This window comes from Miscanthus floridulus, chromosome 8 (genome assembly GCF_019320115.1).
Source record: "Miscanthus floridulus cultivar M001 chromosome 8, ASM1932011v1, whole genome shotgun sequence".
Lineage (NCBI taxonomy): Eukaryota > Viridiplantae > Streptophyta > Magnoliopsida > Poales > Poaceae > Miscanthus > Miscanthus floridulus.
Genome location: NC_089587.1, coordinates 220,216,367 through 220,231,302, shown reverse-complemented (window position 1 = coordinate 220,231,302; position 14,936 = coordinate 220,216,367). Strand labels below are relative to the sequence as shown.

The 14,936-nt window shown below is 51.6% G+C and overlaps 1 protein-coding gene across 1 annotated transcript; it reads left to right on the top strand.

The window, feature by feature from the left end:
- Positions 1–4,513: 4,513 nt before the first annotated feature.
- On the top strand, positions 4,514–14,868 carry LOC136478209 (uncharacterized). Its single transcript, XM_066476566.1, has 6 exons — positions 4,514–4,895; positions 5,417–5,510; positions 5,704–5,774; positions 5,858–5,920; positions 6,751–7,047; positions 14,459–14,868. The coding sequence occupies exons 1-6, from the start codon at positions 4,764–4,766 to the stop codon at positions 14,582–14,584; spliced, it is 783 nt and encodes a 260-aa protein (XP_066332663.1). The 5' UTR covers positions 4,514–4,763; the 3' UTR covers positions 14,585–14,868.
- Positions 14,869–14,936: the final 68 nt, after the last annotated feature.

Genomic DNA, 14,936 nt, shown 5'->3' with positions numbered 1-14,936 from the left:
TCATTATATATTATCAAAAAAGAAAAGAAAAAAAAGCGCAGCGTCCCGTCCACCTCCTACTCGCCTCGTTGCCGTCGCCGTCGCTTACCTGCACGGAGAGAGCACTCCTCACCGTGCATCGGCTCCACGGTGGACCGAGGCGTACCGAACTTCCGGGGGCCCTGGCCGCTGCCTGCGACCCGATCCGCCGCCGTGAGCCATGCGCACGGCGCACGGCGCACCGCGGGGAGTGGCGCGTGGCCGGCCGACTGGCAGTAGTGCGTAGTCCCAGGGACCCAGGCACCCAGCCCAGCAGCAGCGGCCCACCGTTGGTCCGCGCAACGCAGTGGGGGTGGCGCGTGGGACCCACGAGGTACAACGCCGCACGGCCGCACAGTACTGGGAACCTTCTGGAGCCGCGCCTCCGAAAATATCTTCGTCCCGGCCGTTCCGTCTCAGCGCCATCCGCAGCCAACGGCCCGGATCGCACGCCGGCGCGTGGGCACGACCGGTAGTTCGCAACTGCTGGCAGTGGGGCCCGTTGGCTTCTGGAGGCTTCCTGTACGAGTACGATGTTGCGCTGTGCTTTCTGGATGCTGGGTGCTGATGGGCCATCTTTGAGCAATACCACCGTCGCTGGCCCCAGTTTGCAGCAAACGTGCAAACTGGTATTCAGACGTCTGTTGACTGTTATCTTATTAGTTAACGTCTTATTAGAGCACTAGTACAGTGCCCGTGCTAACGCCACGGCTTTATTTTAAGGATGCACATTGAAACAACCAAACTACGGTGGTACTTCGTCACATAAATAGAGTACAGCAAGATAATTAAGAGAGATTCCAATTCATTGCATCATTTTCAGTATATTATAGAAACTTGTCCTGTACATACACCATTTAGAGAATGTGCATTATACTGCTAAATTTTACAAAAAAACATCAGAAACATTTAGCCAGGTATAAAACATAAATTCTCAATTCTTGCTACCGCTACCGATCTGCCAATGTTGTCTTCTTACTTCAGGTGATGTTCAGACATCCCAAAAATCGACTGACCTTTTGGACCTACAATGGCTACTCTATCAGTACTATAGATTAGTGAAAACAAAATGAAGTTGAATTAAGAACGAAGCTTAGACAAAAAGAAGGCGTCTACATTTAAGGGGACCTTATTCTTTGAACACACCAACAATTATATCAACATAGGTTGCGTAAGTCTCAGTCTACTGAGTAAGAATAGAAGTTAAGGCAGTGTGATTACTAAAATGGTGGTCAAAGATCCTCGTTAAATTTAGAGTTTGCAAATGTAAGTATATCCGGTCATGGCAAGAAGAATAGATCATCAATTAAACATGCACAACAGTAAAACACTAATGTAGGTATGGAGTCAGTTCCAAGCATCAAAATTGAAGCTGAGTCAAAACAATAACTATTCATGGAGTAAAACAGTAAAACCCTTATCAGTTACAAATTAAGAAAGATGGAATGCAGAATAAAAGGAATATATTCTTGCAAAAAGAAAAAATAGGTTGTCAGCTATCATGTCACAGTGAATCACATTCACGGAGTCATGTTAGTTCATGTTCACCTCATTGAAACCAGAAATAAGAGAGCAGAGAAAATATAAACTATCAAGTGACATATTGTACATTATGGGTTCTATTTAAATATCAGTCCTTTATATGCATGAAAAGCTCAAGCTTCCACAACAAATTTGTATTATAGAAACTGAGTCCTAAGTACTAAACAAAGACCAGTTACTCTCAATCCAATCCCATGTTTATTTACTCACCGATGTCCGATAAAGCTCCATGCACCTGAACTCCATCCCGCTCTGCGCATCTCCGGCAAGCACACATGCCTGCTGTATTTCCTGTTGCCTGCTGTATTTCCATGCTGATGGTTCCATTGGAGCCGCTCCATCTTGAATGAGTGAACAAATTAGTCATATCGAGGAAGCACAACAAACATCATCGACCTAAAAAAAGAATGAAAGCATGAATCAGTTCTTTAGCAAAAAACACAACCACAAGATGCAAGCAACCACAGGCAACCTCTACTGTAAAAAAATCACTACAATAGAGAGAAGATTTCAAATTTGAGCTAATTATCATACAGAGTACAGGACCATCCTTCTTGTTGCATATTAGAAAAGGGAATGGACAGGATCTATTTACCTGTATACCATTGCACACACTGGTTGCAGTACCCTAATTATTAGATAACCATATACCCTTTTCACACCAATTAAAACATTTTCAATAATGATTCTCTTTCTGTATAGCAAACCATCTTTAAATGATTCTTAAATTATCCTAAATTATTCGTTATGCACACATAAAATTATTCTCATCTATTAAGCGCTCTTTTTGTTTTGCAACTCCAGCAACTCCAAGGCACTAAATTGGTAGGCGCTAAGCTATATGGATTACAAGAGTCAAAATACATGTAAAAATGGATCATCTGAGCCATTTCAACAAACACGTTGTGTGCAAGTGGGTCATACGGACCATCCATCCACCAAACTGGCAGGCGCAAGGTGACCACGGCCTAGCATCCCAAAACAGATGGAAAAAAACCATCGCAGCAAGGAGATATATCACACATACATCAAAATATCTAGCATCTAGATCTGGAGGAAGGTGAAGTCGTGGAGATAAAGAGGCTAACCATGGGGGAGGAGGCAGATCGATGGCCTTCCGCATGAGGCTAGAGTCACTGGAGCACGCCTTGTCGGCGGTCTCGGAGAAATTGCCACTGCCGTAGCACTCCTTGGGCATCCCCCACGATGCAGTGCTCTCGTCCTCGCCGTCCTCCCACTCGTCGGAGTCCGCGGCTGAGAGGAGCAGATGTCGATGACGAAGGTCCGCCCTCGTAGGGCTTATCGCCGGGTCCAGCGATGGTGCCCGTGAGGTAAGACATGTTGGCGCCAGTGGCCGCGGGCTTGGCCACGCCCCCATCTGTAGGCGGCGGCGCCGGCCACACACCTGAGCCTGGACGCACCCCCGGCTGGAGGCTGCTCCGCCGGCTACGCCTCCGTCTGGAGGTGGCTCCTCCGCTGGCCGCGCCCCCGGATGGAAGAGGCTGCTCCGCCGGACGCACCCCTGGATGGAATCCACGCAGCCGGGCGTGCCTCCTACCTCGTCTTCGGCGTCGATCTAGGTTTCAGGTGAGAGGGGGAGAGAGAGAGAGATGCGCGGGCGTCGGGGGTGAAGGCCGCCGCAGGCGCATCGATTGGGGAGAGGATGCGTTGCGGCAGACGCGAGAATTCGGGAGGGCACGTGGGGTGGGTGGGCGTGCGTGACGGGCGCGGAAGCCGGTTGCGAGCCTGACCTGCATGCGCATGCGCGTGGGAAGTCAGCGGGAGGGCGATGGAGGGAAGACACACTAAACATGAGCCGTCGGATTTGAATGAGTAATGAGAGAGAATGGCTAAGAGATAATCTGGTGCATCCGTTTTGATGGTGTTATATTTTCTGGCTGCATTCATGGGTGTGGATGTAGTATAGGTTATGACTGTGGAGCAGATATTTGTTGTGTAGCTGTAGATTTATTCTAACTGGTGTATTATAGGGTAGGGTAGATTTAGTTTAACCATGCTTTCCCGTCGAAATTTGACCCATGGATCAGGTTGTTCTTGTTCAGCTTCTTAGAGATTAGAGGGTTCCAAAGAGATTAATAAATCTCTTGCAAACCAAAATTCTTAGTAACAGCACAGAGGCTGATAAATGACAGGCCAATTATCACTAGCGGATGCTTTCAAAAGAACAAAAGCGCGGTAACGACCTTGGAAGATTATCTTTAAACGAGCTATTAATCAAACTTTACCTTTATATATACTTATTTGAATAATCATCCTTTATATATACTACTTCCTCTCTTTTAAAATAAAAGACGTTTAACACAAGCTAAGCAGTTAAAATAATAATTTGAGAGGTATTTTCTATTGTCTTTACCGGGCAGTTATACTGCAGGTAACGTTACAACATACTGTCAGTGACAATCATCAGATGCATGCTTTGCTGGTTGATGGAGTGGTAGAATAATCATCATGACCCTACAAAGCTAACCTTTGATCACCACTTGATTCGAATCCATATGTAGATCATATGAGTTTTATTTGAATGATTAGATCATATGAGTTGACGATCTTAAAAGGATTCCCTTCTCAATGAAGAAGTACCGACGGAGAGGGACCATGGTCACGTTCTGCACTGGAAAATCCCTTCAAAATTTCGGTTAATTTTAGAAACGGCGATTGGAAGCTATTTTAGTTTTAGATCCAGTTTGGAACATAGAAATTTTACAAAATTACATAAAAGTTTTACAGAGAACAATTCAATTTCGTAGGAAGAATGGGAATTTTAAGGCGTTCCAAACAGGGTGATCGTTGTGAGCGAGTTACAGTATTTCCGATGACAATCAACACGCACAGTGGCCCAACAGAGCAAGCCGCCAAAAAATGAAAAACTCGGAATTTCCTACGGGGACCGGAGAGAGAGCCAAATATTTAACGGGCAAGTGGGCATCATGGCCGTGTTTCTGGAGGCTTCCTGCGGCGCGTGGAGACAGAGGGAGAGGAGGGGGGAAGAACGGAGAAGCAGCAGCAGCCGCGCCATCAGCTTGCTTGCTTGCTTCCCCTTCTCTCCCTCCTCCCCCCACCGCCGGCGTCGCCTCTTCGCGTTGCGCGCCCCGCGTCGCTGCACCCGTGGGTAGCGGCAGCCTACCTACCAACCTGCGTGCTGCCGGGGGAGCTACACGTCTCCTGTCCTCTCTCCTCTCGGCATGGACGCCGGGGGAGAGAAGTGTGGCGACGCGGTGGCGGCGGAGGGCGGCGGCGACCTCTACGCCGTCCTCGGGCTCAAGAAGGAGTGCTCCGACGCCGACCTCAAGGTCGCTTACCGGAAGCTCGCCAAGGTGAGAGGCAGCAATTCGGTTCCTGATTCCGCGCCGTCTCTCCGCTCCTGGTTGCTTGCTGCTGCATATCGTTGTTGATTTAGCTATCTAGCATCGTGCGTGCCTTTCTAGCGTCGTTGTAATTTGTCGAGAGAGAGAAGAAAAAAAGAAAACGTTCTCCGCGGGTGATTCGAGTTTGCAGGCAGATACATTGGCGCCAAGTTCATGTTTCATTTCTCCCATTTCGCTGCCTTCTTTCCTGTGCCGCTAACTAAATGCCCCGTCTCTAGTAATTACGATTCAAAAGCCAGTGTGATCTGGCAGTTATCATTCGTTCCAAGGTGAATTTTTAAACCAAATTCGTAGTTGAAATGAAATCCTTTTTGTTGTGTGCGTCAATGTTTTGTCCTACTAATCAGACACACTGAATCCCAATGCATGCCAAGTTGCCAACACACGTATGCCGTTATATTCTGTTCCAATTTTAAAACATATTCAATGGAGAGGATCCCTGATGATTCTTCTGTCCAATTGCTTTGCAGAAATGGCACCCGGACAAATGCTCCTCCTCCAGCAGCGTGAAGCACATGGAGGAAGCCAAGGAGAAGTTCCAAGAGATCCAGGGCGCCTATTCTGGTCTCAATCTTCCTTCTCTAAGCACCCTGCACCCGCCCCACTGCTCTGTTCCATACTCGCAAACCACCCCTCACCTGTTACAACGACTGACCAACTACTAATAAACTGAACACCAGCAAACAGAACCAATCTAGCCTGTTGGTAAACTCATTGCGTGGAGCCCTTGTGCTCCCATCCCATTGTTCTTGTGCAGTACTCTCTGACGCCAATAAACGGCTCCTCTACGACGTGGGAGTATATGATGATGAGGACGACGAGGATAGTGTATGCATCTCTAACTGAACTGTTCTTCGTGTTGCATAATTCTGGATATAACAGTAGGGTGATGTTTTCTGCTGTTGTTGCAGATGCAGGGGATGGGGGACTTCATTGGTGAGATGGCCCAGATGATGAGCCAGGTGCGGCCGACGGTAAGAGCTCATAGCACTATTGGTCCTAGTTCCAGATGCTTCTTTGTAGTATTATCAAGGCCATGATTAGCTGAAGCAGCCATATCTAGATTTGGTTGTCACACTCACGCTGCTTTAGCATGAAAATTCCAGCTAGCACTCATTCTTAGTTATTAGAGCTATGCTTACAAGTACAGTCACTCTTGGTTTTACCACTTCCTTTTCGCATAATCCTAGGTGGGGCCACAAGTATATGTTTTGTCAACAAACTTATAGCAAAATGTGTTACTCTAAACAAACCTAACAACATGTACAGACTTTTCTACATTGTGGTCCCTATTCTGTGTATCATATAGTTTTTAAATCTTTCTCAGAAATTATTTATTCTTATTCTGGGAAAAAAAGTATTGGTTTTTGTGGGTATATGCAAACTTCTTTTCATGAAGTTGCAAGGAAATAAGATGCTGAAATCTTTTGTGCAAACATGATCTTTTGTATCCTAAATGTGTCAGTTTTTTTTTTTTGAGAGGACATATATATTAGGGTATTAATATTGCATGGGATGGGAGTGAGTTCCCAAGGCCTTGCTTTGGTTTATCCAAGGCAACTTATACAACCTTCAGTATCTTTGTATGTTTCATGTTCATATGTCCACAGGCTTAAAAAAGAAGGAATTGTTATGAAAGCTCCGTATCCTCCATGGTTTTTAGTGGATACTAAAAGCTGAACTTTTAGGTGAATTTTTTTTCCAGAAAATAGCTTGGAATCGGCATAATTTTCTTGGACATGATGTATCCAAAAAGTAAATATGAGAATGACAGCACAATAACCTTTGACTGTTGGATTTGTAGAGGCAGGAAAGCTTTGAGGAGCTGCAGCAGCTTTTTGTGGACATGTTCCAGTCTGATATGGATTCAGGATTCTGCAATGGGACTGCTAAGGACCATCAAGCTCAGGGGCAAGCGAAAAGTAGAACATGCTCGACCTCACCTTCATCATCACCGTCCCCTCCTACTATAGTAAAGGAGGCAGAGGTGCCATCATGTAATGGCTTCAATAAGCGGGGTTCATCAGCAATGGACTCAGGGAAGCCTCCAAGGCCTGTTGAAGGTGGTGCAGGTCAGAGCCAGGCTGGATTTTGTTTTGGGGTAAGTGCACTTGTCATTATCAATTTACTCTGCTTGATAATGATGTAACATGTCAGGAGCCATAGTTATTTACTGGGTCTGATTATGTTTTTTTAGATAAGTGTGGTCTTATTACAATTTGGTTCTGACGAAGGTCATGCAATTGGCCACACATCTAAACCATAAGCAAGTGTGATGTAGGAGATTGTTGTTATATAAATGGTGACTTTTGCGACCACTTTGACATTTTGTTTTATGCTTTCCTTTTTTTTGTGGAAAAAATGATTGTGGTGCTATGTGAGTGCCTTTTTCTCATCATAATTTCAGGCGCCTGTAGATTCACTTGAGAAGTATAAAGTCCCTAGGTGGTTATGAAAAGAATTGTGCAGCTATGTAAAGTTAGCTACAGTGCTAGTCTTTAAGTGCTGATATCGCTTGATAGTATGCTCATATGTGTTCACGTCATTCGTCTTGGTCTTGGATGTTGCTTTCACTGTTACCTCTTCCGATGCTATGTTATGGAATATGTTATTTTGCCCTGGTGTATTTGGTATTTATAAGGTTTATGAAGAAACAGAAATTCAGCATGGCTGCACGTTTTTTAAATATATATTTTTTATCTAGCCTTTTGGTTTATCATTTTATTCATTTGCCAAGGGATGTTAGTCCTAGGTCACTTTCTGGGCCCCATTCTATCTTTGTACCTAAGCCCTTCAGGGCGTTTAGTAGTCATAATAATGATCACATGATAGTCCAATAAACTGTTAAGGTCTCTGCTGAAACTTTTATATTGATTGGGTCCTATGGGGGCTACGAAAAGCTCCACCACTAGATGCATGCTTGACATGAAGACTTGCATAGCATGCGACTGGATAAGGCTTTTCGATGACAGGTACACGTTGCTGTTGGTGTGGTCCATATGGTGGAACAGTCCGTTGTACCACTTTTCCCAATATACAGCATGTTCGTTGGTTGGTTTCTGGGCTGATAAGCCCGGCTGGTGCTGGTTCGTTGTGAGAGAAAAACACTGTACCATGGCTGATAATGTTAGTCGCTGAATTCTCACTCTTGGTAGTAGGAGAATTCTTACTCTCATCGAGAGAGGATGACACTAGGAGTTGGGGCAATTTTCTTATCTATTTCTCACACAAGCTCACACAAATGTCATGCCAACCTGAGGGGTTGGGGTTACATATTTATAGGCTGCTAGCCAGCCAAGCATATGTCAAGATGCTAGTCTAAGATGCTAATATGCTGTCCTAGCTAAGATGCTGTCCTCTAGTCTAAGATGCTGTCCTCTAAGATGCTGTCCTCTAGTCTAAGATGCTGTCCTAAAAACAGAAAAACAGCCACAAGGACCATGTGAGCAGCACAGCCCCACAAAGACCAGCCACACATGAGATTTATCCATCATTCTCCCCCTAAGTCTTGTGCGTCGTCTTGTGGGAGAGTTGAACCATCCCGGTCCTAGAGCAGAGCTCAAGGAACTTGATCCTCCCAAGGGGCTTGGTGAGCAGGTCTGCAAGCTGGTCCTTGGTGTTGATGTAGCTCGCCTTGATGCTCCCTTCCTCCAAACAACCTCGAATGAAGTGGTACCTCACCCGGATGTGCTTGCTGCGTTCGTGGAACACGGGGTTCTTTGCCAGGGCTAGAGCGGACTTGCTGTCCACCCTGAGCTCCACCGCTCTAGTGTCTCTGCCGAGGAGATCACCAAGCAGTCGAGCGAGCCAGAGCGCCTGAGTCGAAGCGGTGGAGGCCGCTATGTACTCGGCATCGCAGCTGGACAGGGCCACCACCTGCTGCTTGCCGAGGAAGAAGAGGATCCCGCTCGTGCTCTTGCTGGTGTCGATGTCGCCGGTGTGGTCGCTGTCGCTGTACCCGACGAAGTGTGCCGCCCCAGGGCACCTCGGGTAGTAGAGGCCGTGGTCGAGAGTCCCCGCAACGTAGCAGATGATCCTCTTCACAGCCTGCTGGTGCTCCGTCGTCGGTCGCTGCATGAACCGACTAACGTAGCCGACGGAGAATGCCAAGTCCGGCCGTGTGTGGGCGAGGTAGCGAAGGCTCCCCACAAGACGCCGGTACTGCGTAGCGTCCACCTCCTCCGTCGTGCTGTCGCGGCTCAGCTTCAGCCTCTCCTCCATCGGAGTGAGAGCTGGGTTGCAGTCGGTGAGCCCAGCTAGCTCAACGACGTGCTTGGCATAGGCGGTCTGTCGAAGCGTGATCCTAGAGTCATCCTGGTGCACCTCGATTCCCAAGTAGAAGGAGAGAGGCCCCAGGTCACTCATCTGGAAGGTGGCCTTCATCTCTTCCTTGAATGCCGCCACCTCCGCATCCTTGGTGCCGGTGATCACCAAGTCGTCGACGTAGACACCCACCAGCAGGGCATTACCTCCATTGCCCCGTCGGTAGATGGCCGCCTCGTGCGGGCTTTGCTCGAAGCCCATCCCCTTTAGCGTGGAATCCAGCTTGGCATTCCACGCCCTCGGTGCCTGCCGCAAGCCATAGAGGGCCTTGCGCAGGCGGAGCACCTTGCCCTCCTTGCCGGGGATCGCAAATCCCAGCGGCTGGTGCACGTAGACCTCCTCTTTCAAGTCGCCGTTAAGGAACGCCGACTTGACATCCATGTGATGAACACGCCAGCCCTCCTGGGCAGCTAGCGCAAGGAGGAGTCGCACGGACTCCATCCGTGCCACGGGAGCAAAGGCGTCGTCGAAGTTGACCCCCTCCTGCTGCACGAAACCTCGTGCCACCAAGCGAGCCTTGTGCTTGACGATAGCACCGGCTTCATCCCTCTTCAGCTTGTACACGCACTTAAGGGCGATCGCGCGATGACCACGAGGAAGGTCAGCAAGCTCCTAGGTGCGGTTCTTCTCAACCGCATCCATCTCCAACTGCATCGCGGCGCGCCATGCCGCGTGTCTCTCGGCCTCTGCAAACGACCGAGGCTCGCCGTCGTCACACGTAAGGTGCAACTGCGCCTCCAGGTCGTGAGGCACCGGTCCCGGCACCGGCTGGTCGCCGAGAAGATTCTCCATCGTACGGTACCGCAACGGCTCGACGTCGTGGTACGCGTCGACGCGCTCCTCGTCGTGAGAGAGCGGAGTAGCGAGCTCAACAGGGCCGTGCTCAACACGAGCTGGTGGTGGAGTAGACGTGCCCGGAGTGGTGCCTGTCGGTGCTGGAGTGCGTGGCGTTGCCGGCTGTGGTGGAGCCGGCGAAGAACTCATCGCAGCCGAGGTCCTGGCTGGAGAGCGTGGTGCTGTCGGAGTAGCAGGCGCCGGGGTCGGTGGAGGCTCGGGGACTGGGGTAGACGTGCTCGCCGAAGAAGAGCTGCCTACTCCCCCAACTCCCTCGAAGTGGACGTACTCGACAGAGAAGTCGTACGTTGGAGCCGAGCCGTCGTCCACCGCCTTGTCCCACGCCCATCCTCGCCCTTCGTCGAACACAATGTCGCGCGCTGTGCACACACGCTGTGTCTTCGGGTCGAGGATGCGGTAGGCCTTCGAGCCCTCCGCGTAGCCGATGAACACTCCCGGAGTGCTCCTGTCGTCGAGCTTGCTGATGTGGCCAAGCTCCTTGGCGAACGCGAGGCAGCCGAAGACCCGCAAGTGGGAGACCGCCGGCTTGCGCCCGTGCCAAGCCTCGTACGGCGTCCTGCCGTCGAGCGCCTTGGTAGGCGAGCGGTTGAGGATGTAGACGGCCGTCACCACCGTCTCTCCCCAGAAGACAGCCGACATCCCCCTCTGCTTGAGGAGGGCCCGAGCCATCCCCACAACCGTCTGGTTGCGCCGCTCGACGACGCTGTTCTGTTGCGGGCTGTACGGCGCGGAGTAGTGGCGCTGAATGCCCTCGTCAGCGCAGTACGACGCGAATTCAGCCGCCGTGAATTCGTCGCCGTTGTCGGTGCGCAGCACGCGTAGCTTGCGGCCACACTCCGCCTCCGCAGCAGCTTGCGCGCGCCTGATGGCGTCCGCAGCCTCTCCCTTGTTGCCGAGGACCATCACCCACCTGTAGCGGGAGAGGTCGTCGACGAGCAGCAGGAAGTAGCGTCGTCCTCCCGGTGTGGCCGGTGTCACCGGGCCACACAAGTCCCCGTGCACAAGCTCGAGCTTCTCCTTGGCTCGAAAGCTAGCTCGCTGTGGAAAGGGGAGTCGCCTTTGCTTCGTCAACACGTAGACGTCGCAGAGCTGCTCCACATGGTCGAGGCACGGCAGGCCTTGCACCATCTCCGTGGCACTGAGCCGCTTCAGGGCCTCAAAGTGAAGGTGCCCGAAACGCTCGTGCCACTGCCATGCCTCGGCGTCCCGACGAGCAGCGAGACAGAGGGGTTGTGCCACCTGCACGTTAAGGACGTAGAGTCGATTTGTGCTTCTGGATACCTTGGCAAGAAGGCGACGACGACGATCCCAAATCCTCATGACTCCGTCCTCAACCACCACGCGCGAACCGTTCTCATCCAGCTGTCCCAAGCTGATGATGGAGTTCTTCAACGCGGGGATGTAGTAGACTCCGGTGAGCAGCCTGTGCTCACCAGACACGGTGGTGAAGATGACGGAGCCGACGCCCTTGATCTCCACGCCGGAGGCATCCCCAAACTTGACGGAGCCTCGGACGGTAGAGTCAAGCTCGGTGAAGAACTCCCGTTGACCGGTCAAGTGATGGGTGGCGCCGGTGTCGAGGCACCACCCGTCAGTCTTGTCGTTGCCGGAGCTGTCGCCGAGGAGGGCGTGTGCTTTTGGCTCGTCGAGGTGGAGAGCCGCTGCGGCCGGTGCCGCTGGAGGTAGCTCAATGCTTGCATGTGCCATGAACAGAGCCGGCTCCTCCTCCGCCTGTGCGATGTGGGCCTGGCCACGTCGTGGCTGTCGGCAGTCCTTGGCCCAATGGCCGAGCTGGCCGCAGTTGCGGCAGGCGTCGTCTTGTGCCGACTTGTGCCTGCCGGCGGCGCCGCCCTGGGGGCCTCCGCGGGCATCACCCTCGGCACGTCCTCGCGCCCTGGCCTGGGCATCTCTGCGCGCCTTGCGTGGCTTGCCACGCTTGCGGCCGCTTGTCGCGGAAGAAGGCTCCCCCTTCTTCCGGTCACCTTGGCTGGCAAGCCACTGCTCCCGAGTGAGAAAGAGCTTCCCGCCAGTGGTGATGGGCCCCGAGAGAGACTGTGGCTCATCGCTGTCGACGACCTTGAGGCGACCTATCGCCTCCTCGATCGACATCGTGGAGAGATCCAGCAGGGACTCGATCGAGCGAGCCATCTGCTTGTACTTCTCGGGGACGCAGCGAAAGAGCTTTTCGACAGCTCTCTCCTCGCAGTAGGTGTCATCGCTGAACTGCACCATCTTCTGCAACAGTGTTGAGACGGAGAGCAAAGTCATCAACGTCCTCACCTGGCTTGAAGGCCAGGTTCTCCCACTCCTTGCGAAGTGCCTGCAGTGTGGACTTGCGGGCGCGGTCGCTGCCGATGCGTGCTGCAGCGATGGCGTCCCAAGCCTCCTTGGCAGTCCGCTTGTTGGTAAGCGAGAACTGCATCTTGGGCGGGACTGCAGCGATGAGGGCATCCAGCGCCCGTCGATCTAGGTCGTAGTCGACGTCGCCGTGTCTGGAGCTTTACCCTCATCACTACAGCCCACTCGACGTAGTTGGTCTTGGTGAGGGTAGGCTACCCACCGCCGGGACCAACGTCCCTAACAATAGCCTGGAGCTCATGGTAACCATGGTACCGATCCGGGGAGAGAGAGCCACGCTGCCTGTGAAGGTCGCGCTCTCCATCGACCCGTCCGCCACCGTTGCCGTGCGCGCCTCCTTCAGGAGCGCCGCCGCCGTGCGCGCCTCCTCCAGGAGCGCCGCCGGCGCGTCCGCGCCTGTCTGGGCTGTCGCCGCGTTGTGGGCGTGCGCGGCTGCCCCTGGAGCGCCACCGCCGTGCGCGCCTCCTCTAGGAGCGCCGCCAGCGCGTCCGCGCCTGTCTGGGCTGCCGCCACGCTCGTGGACGTGTGCGGCTGCCCACTGCGCCGCCCGCGCTCGCGCTGCCTCCCTCTCTAGCAGCTCAAGGTCCGCGTCGGCGGTGTCGTCAGCGGAAATGGAGCTGCCGATGCTGCCGCGCAGAGCCTCAACCTCCGCCGCCGCCGCACGCGCTGCATTCGCCGCCGCCGCCGCTGCTTCCGCCTCCGCTCTGGCTGCTACCAGCTCCGCCGCTGCCAGCCTCGACGCCCTTGCCGCCGCCGCAGCGGTCTTTGCCGCTGCTCGCTCGCGTTCCTCTGCCGCGGCAAGTTTGGCCTCCTGCCGACGCCGCATGCTCGAGGCGACCGAGCGCTGAGACTGCCCTGCGGACATGACGCGCTACCGGGGGCTGCTGCGTGGGAAGAGGGCTGCTTGCGCGGGGGAGGAGTGAACAGGAGTGCCCGGAGGAGCTGGTGCTGCCAACAGCTGGGGTTGTTGTGGGGCTGGGAGAGAAGATGAGCAAGAGATGCTCAGGCTACAGGATAATACGGCTCTGATACCAGTTGTTAGTCGTTGAATTCTCACTCTTGGTAGTAGGAGAATTCTTACTCTCATCGAGAGAGGATGACACTAGCACTAGGAGTTGGGACAATTTTCTTGTCTATTTCTCACACAAGCTCACACAAATGCCATGCCAACCTGAGGGGTTGGGGTTACATATTTATAGGCTGCTAGCCAGTCAAGCATATGCTAAGATGCTAGTCTAAGATGCTAGTCTAAGATGCTAATATGCTATCCTCTAGTTTAAGATGCTGTTCTCTAAGATGTTGTTCTATAGTCTAAGATGTTGTCCTAAAAACAGAAAAACAGCCACAAGGACCATGTGAGCAGCACAGCCCCACAAAGACCAGCCACACATGAGACTTATCCATCAGATAAGCCCTGGCTGAAACCAATAAACGAATAGGCTGATAGCTGTGTGAAAGTGGATTTTTCATATCCTTATGATGTGATATGTCTCATATTCCATGTCATTTTGCTTACATATTCTGTCATTTTGGGTGGTAGCAATGTTTTAATTTTTGTTGAGTTTATTACCAGTTTGGCATCTGAATAGATAGATCGGCCACATGTCATTTTCTGCTTTACAGATATCATTTCCTTGGATAATTGGATTGCTACATTGTGTTGTGCCTTTGCTGACTTGTCCGCACTCTTTCTTGGAACACTGTTCACAGTCCTCCTAGTCGTACCTTAAATTGCCATTCAGCTGGGTGCCTGATGATAAGCCTGAATCTATGCTCTGATGCTCCATATTTGTTCTTTTCCTTGAGAACCCCATGAAACAAGCGGTGCTGGTTTCTTTTCCTTGGGAACCTATGCTCTGGTGTACGAATGAAATATGGCTGTTGCTCTTAAGCTCCTCCTTGGCTAGACTAATTCAAGAGAATAGAATCTTCTGCATTTGATGGTGGCCTTTTAATTTTTATCTTGTCTTCTGCAGGTGAGCGACACGAAACAAGCGGCAAAGCCGCGAGGTCCAAACACCAGCCGGAGGAGGAACGGCCGGAAACAGAAGCTGTCATCCAAGCACGATGTTTCATCTGAAGATGAAACTGCCGGTTCCTAGGACCAGCAGCTATGGTAGCAGTTTGACCCTTGGCTTTGGTGATATCATTCGTTGGCCCTTGGATGTGCCGAGGGCCCTAGTAACCATCAGCAGCAAGGAGGGCACAGCATGTCGCCTCTGCTAGCTGCTGTGATCTGAAGAGGCGTTTAGGTCATCATATGCCTTATGTGAGGGACTTACATTGAAACTCGTCGATGATACTGCATTTTTCTTTCTCCATCTGTGTCGGTTGTGTTGTACCAATACATTGAGTGACTTCTAATTGATTCGCCTTTTATCATTAATTAACATCTGGTATATATACGTTGCCGCCTGTTATTAACAGGCATATACGGTTAGCCTGTTGGAAAGG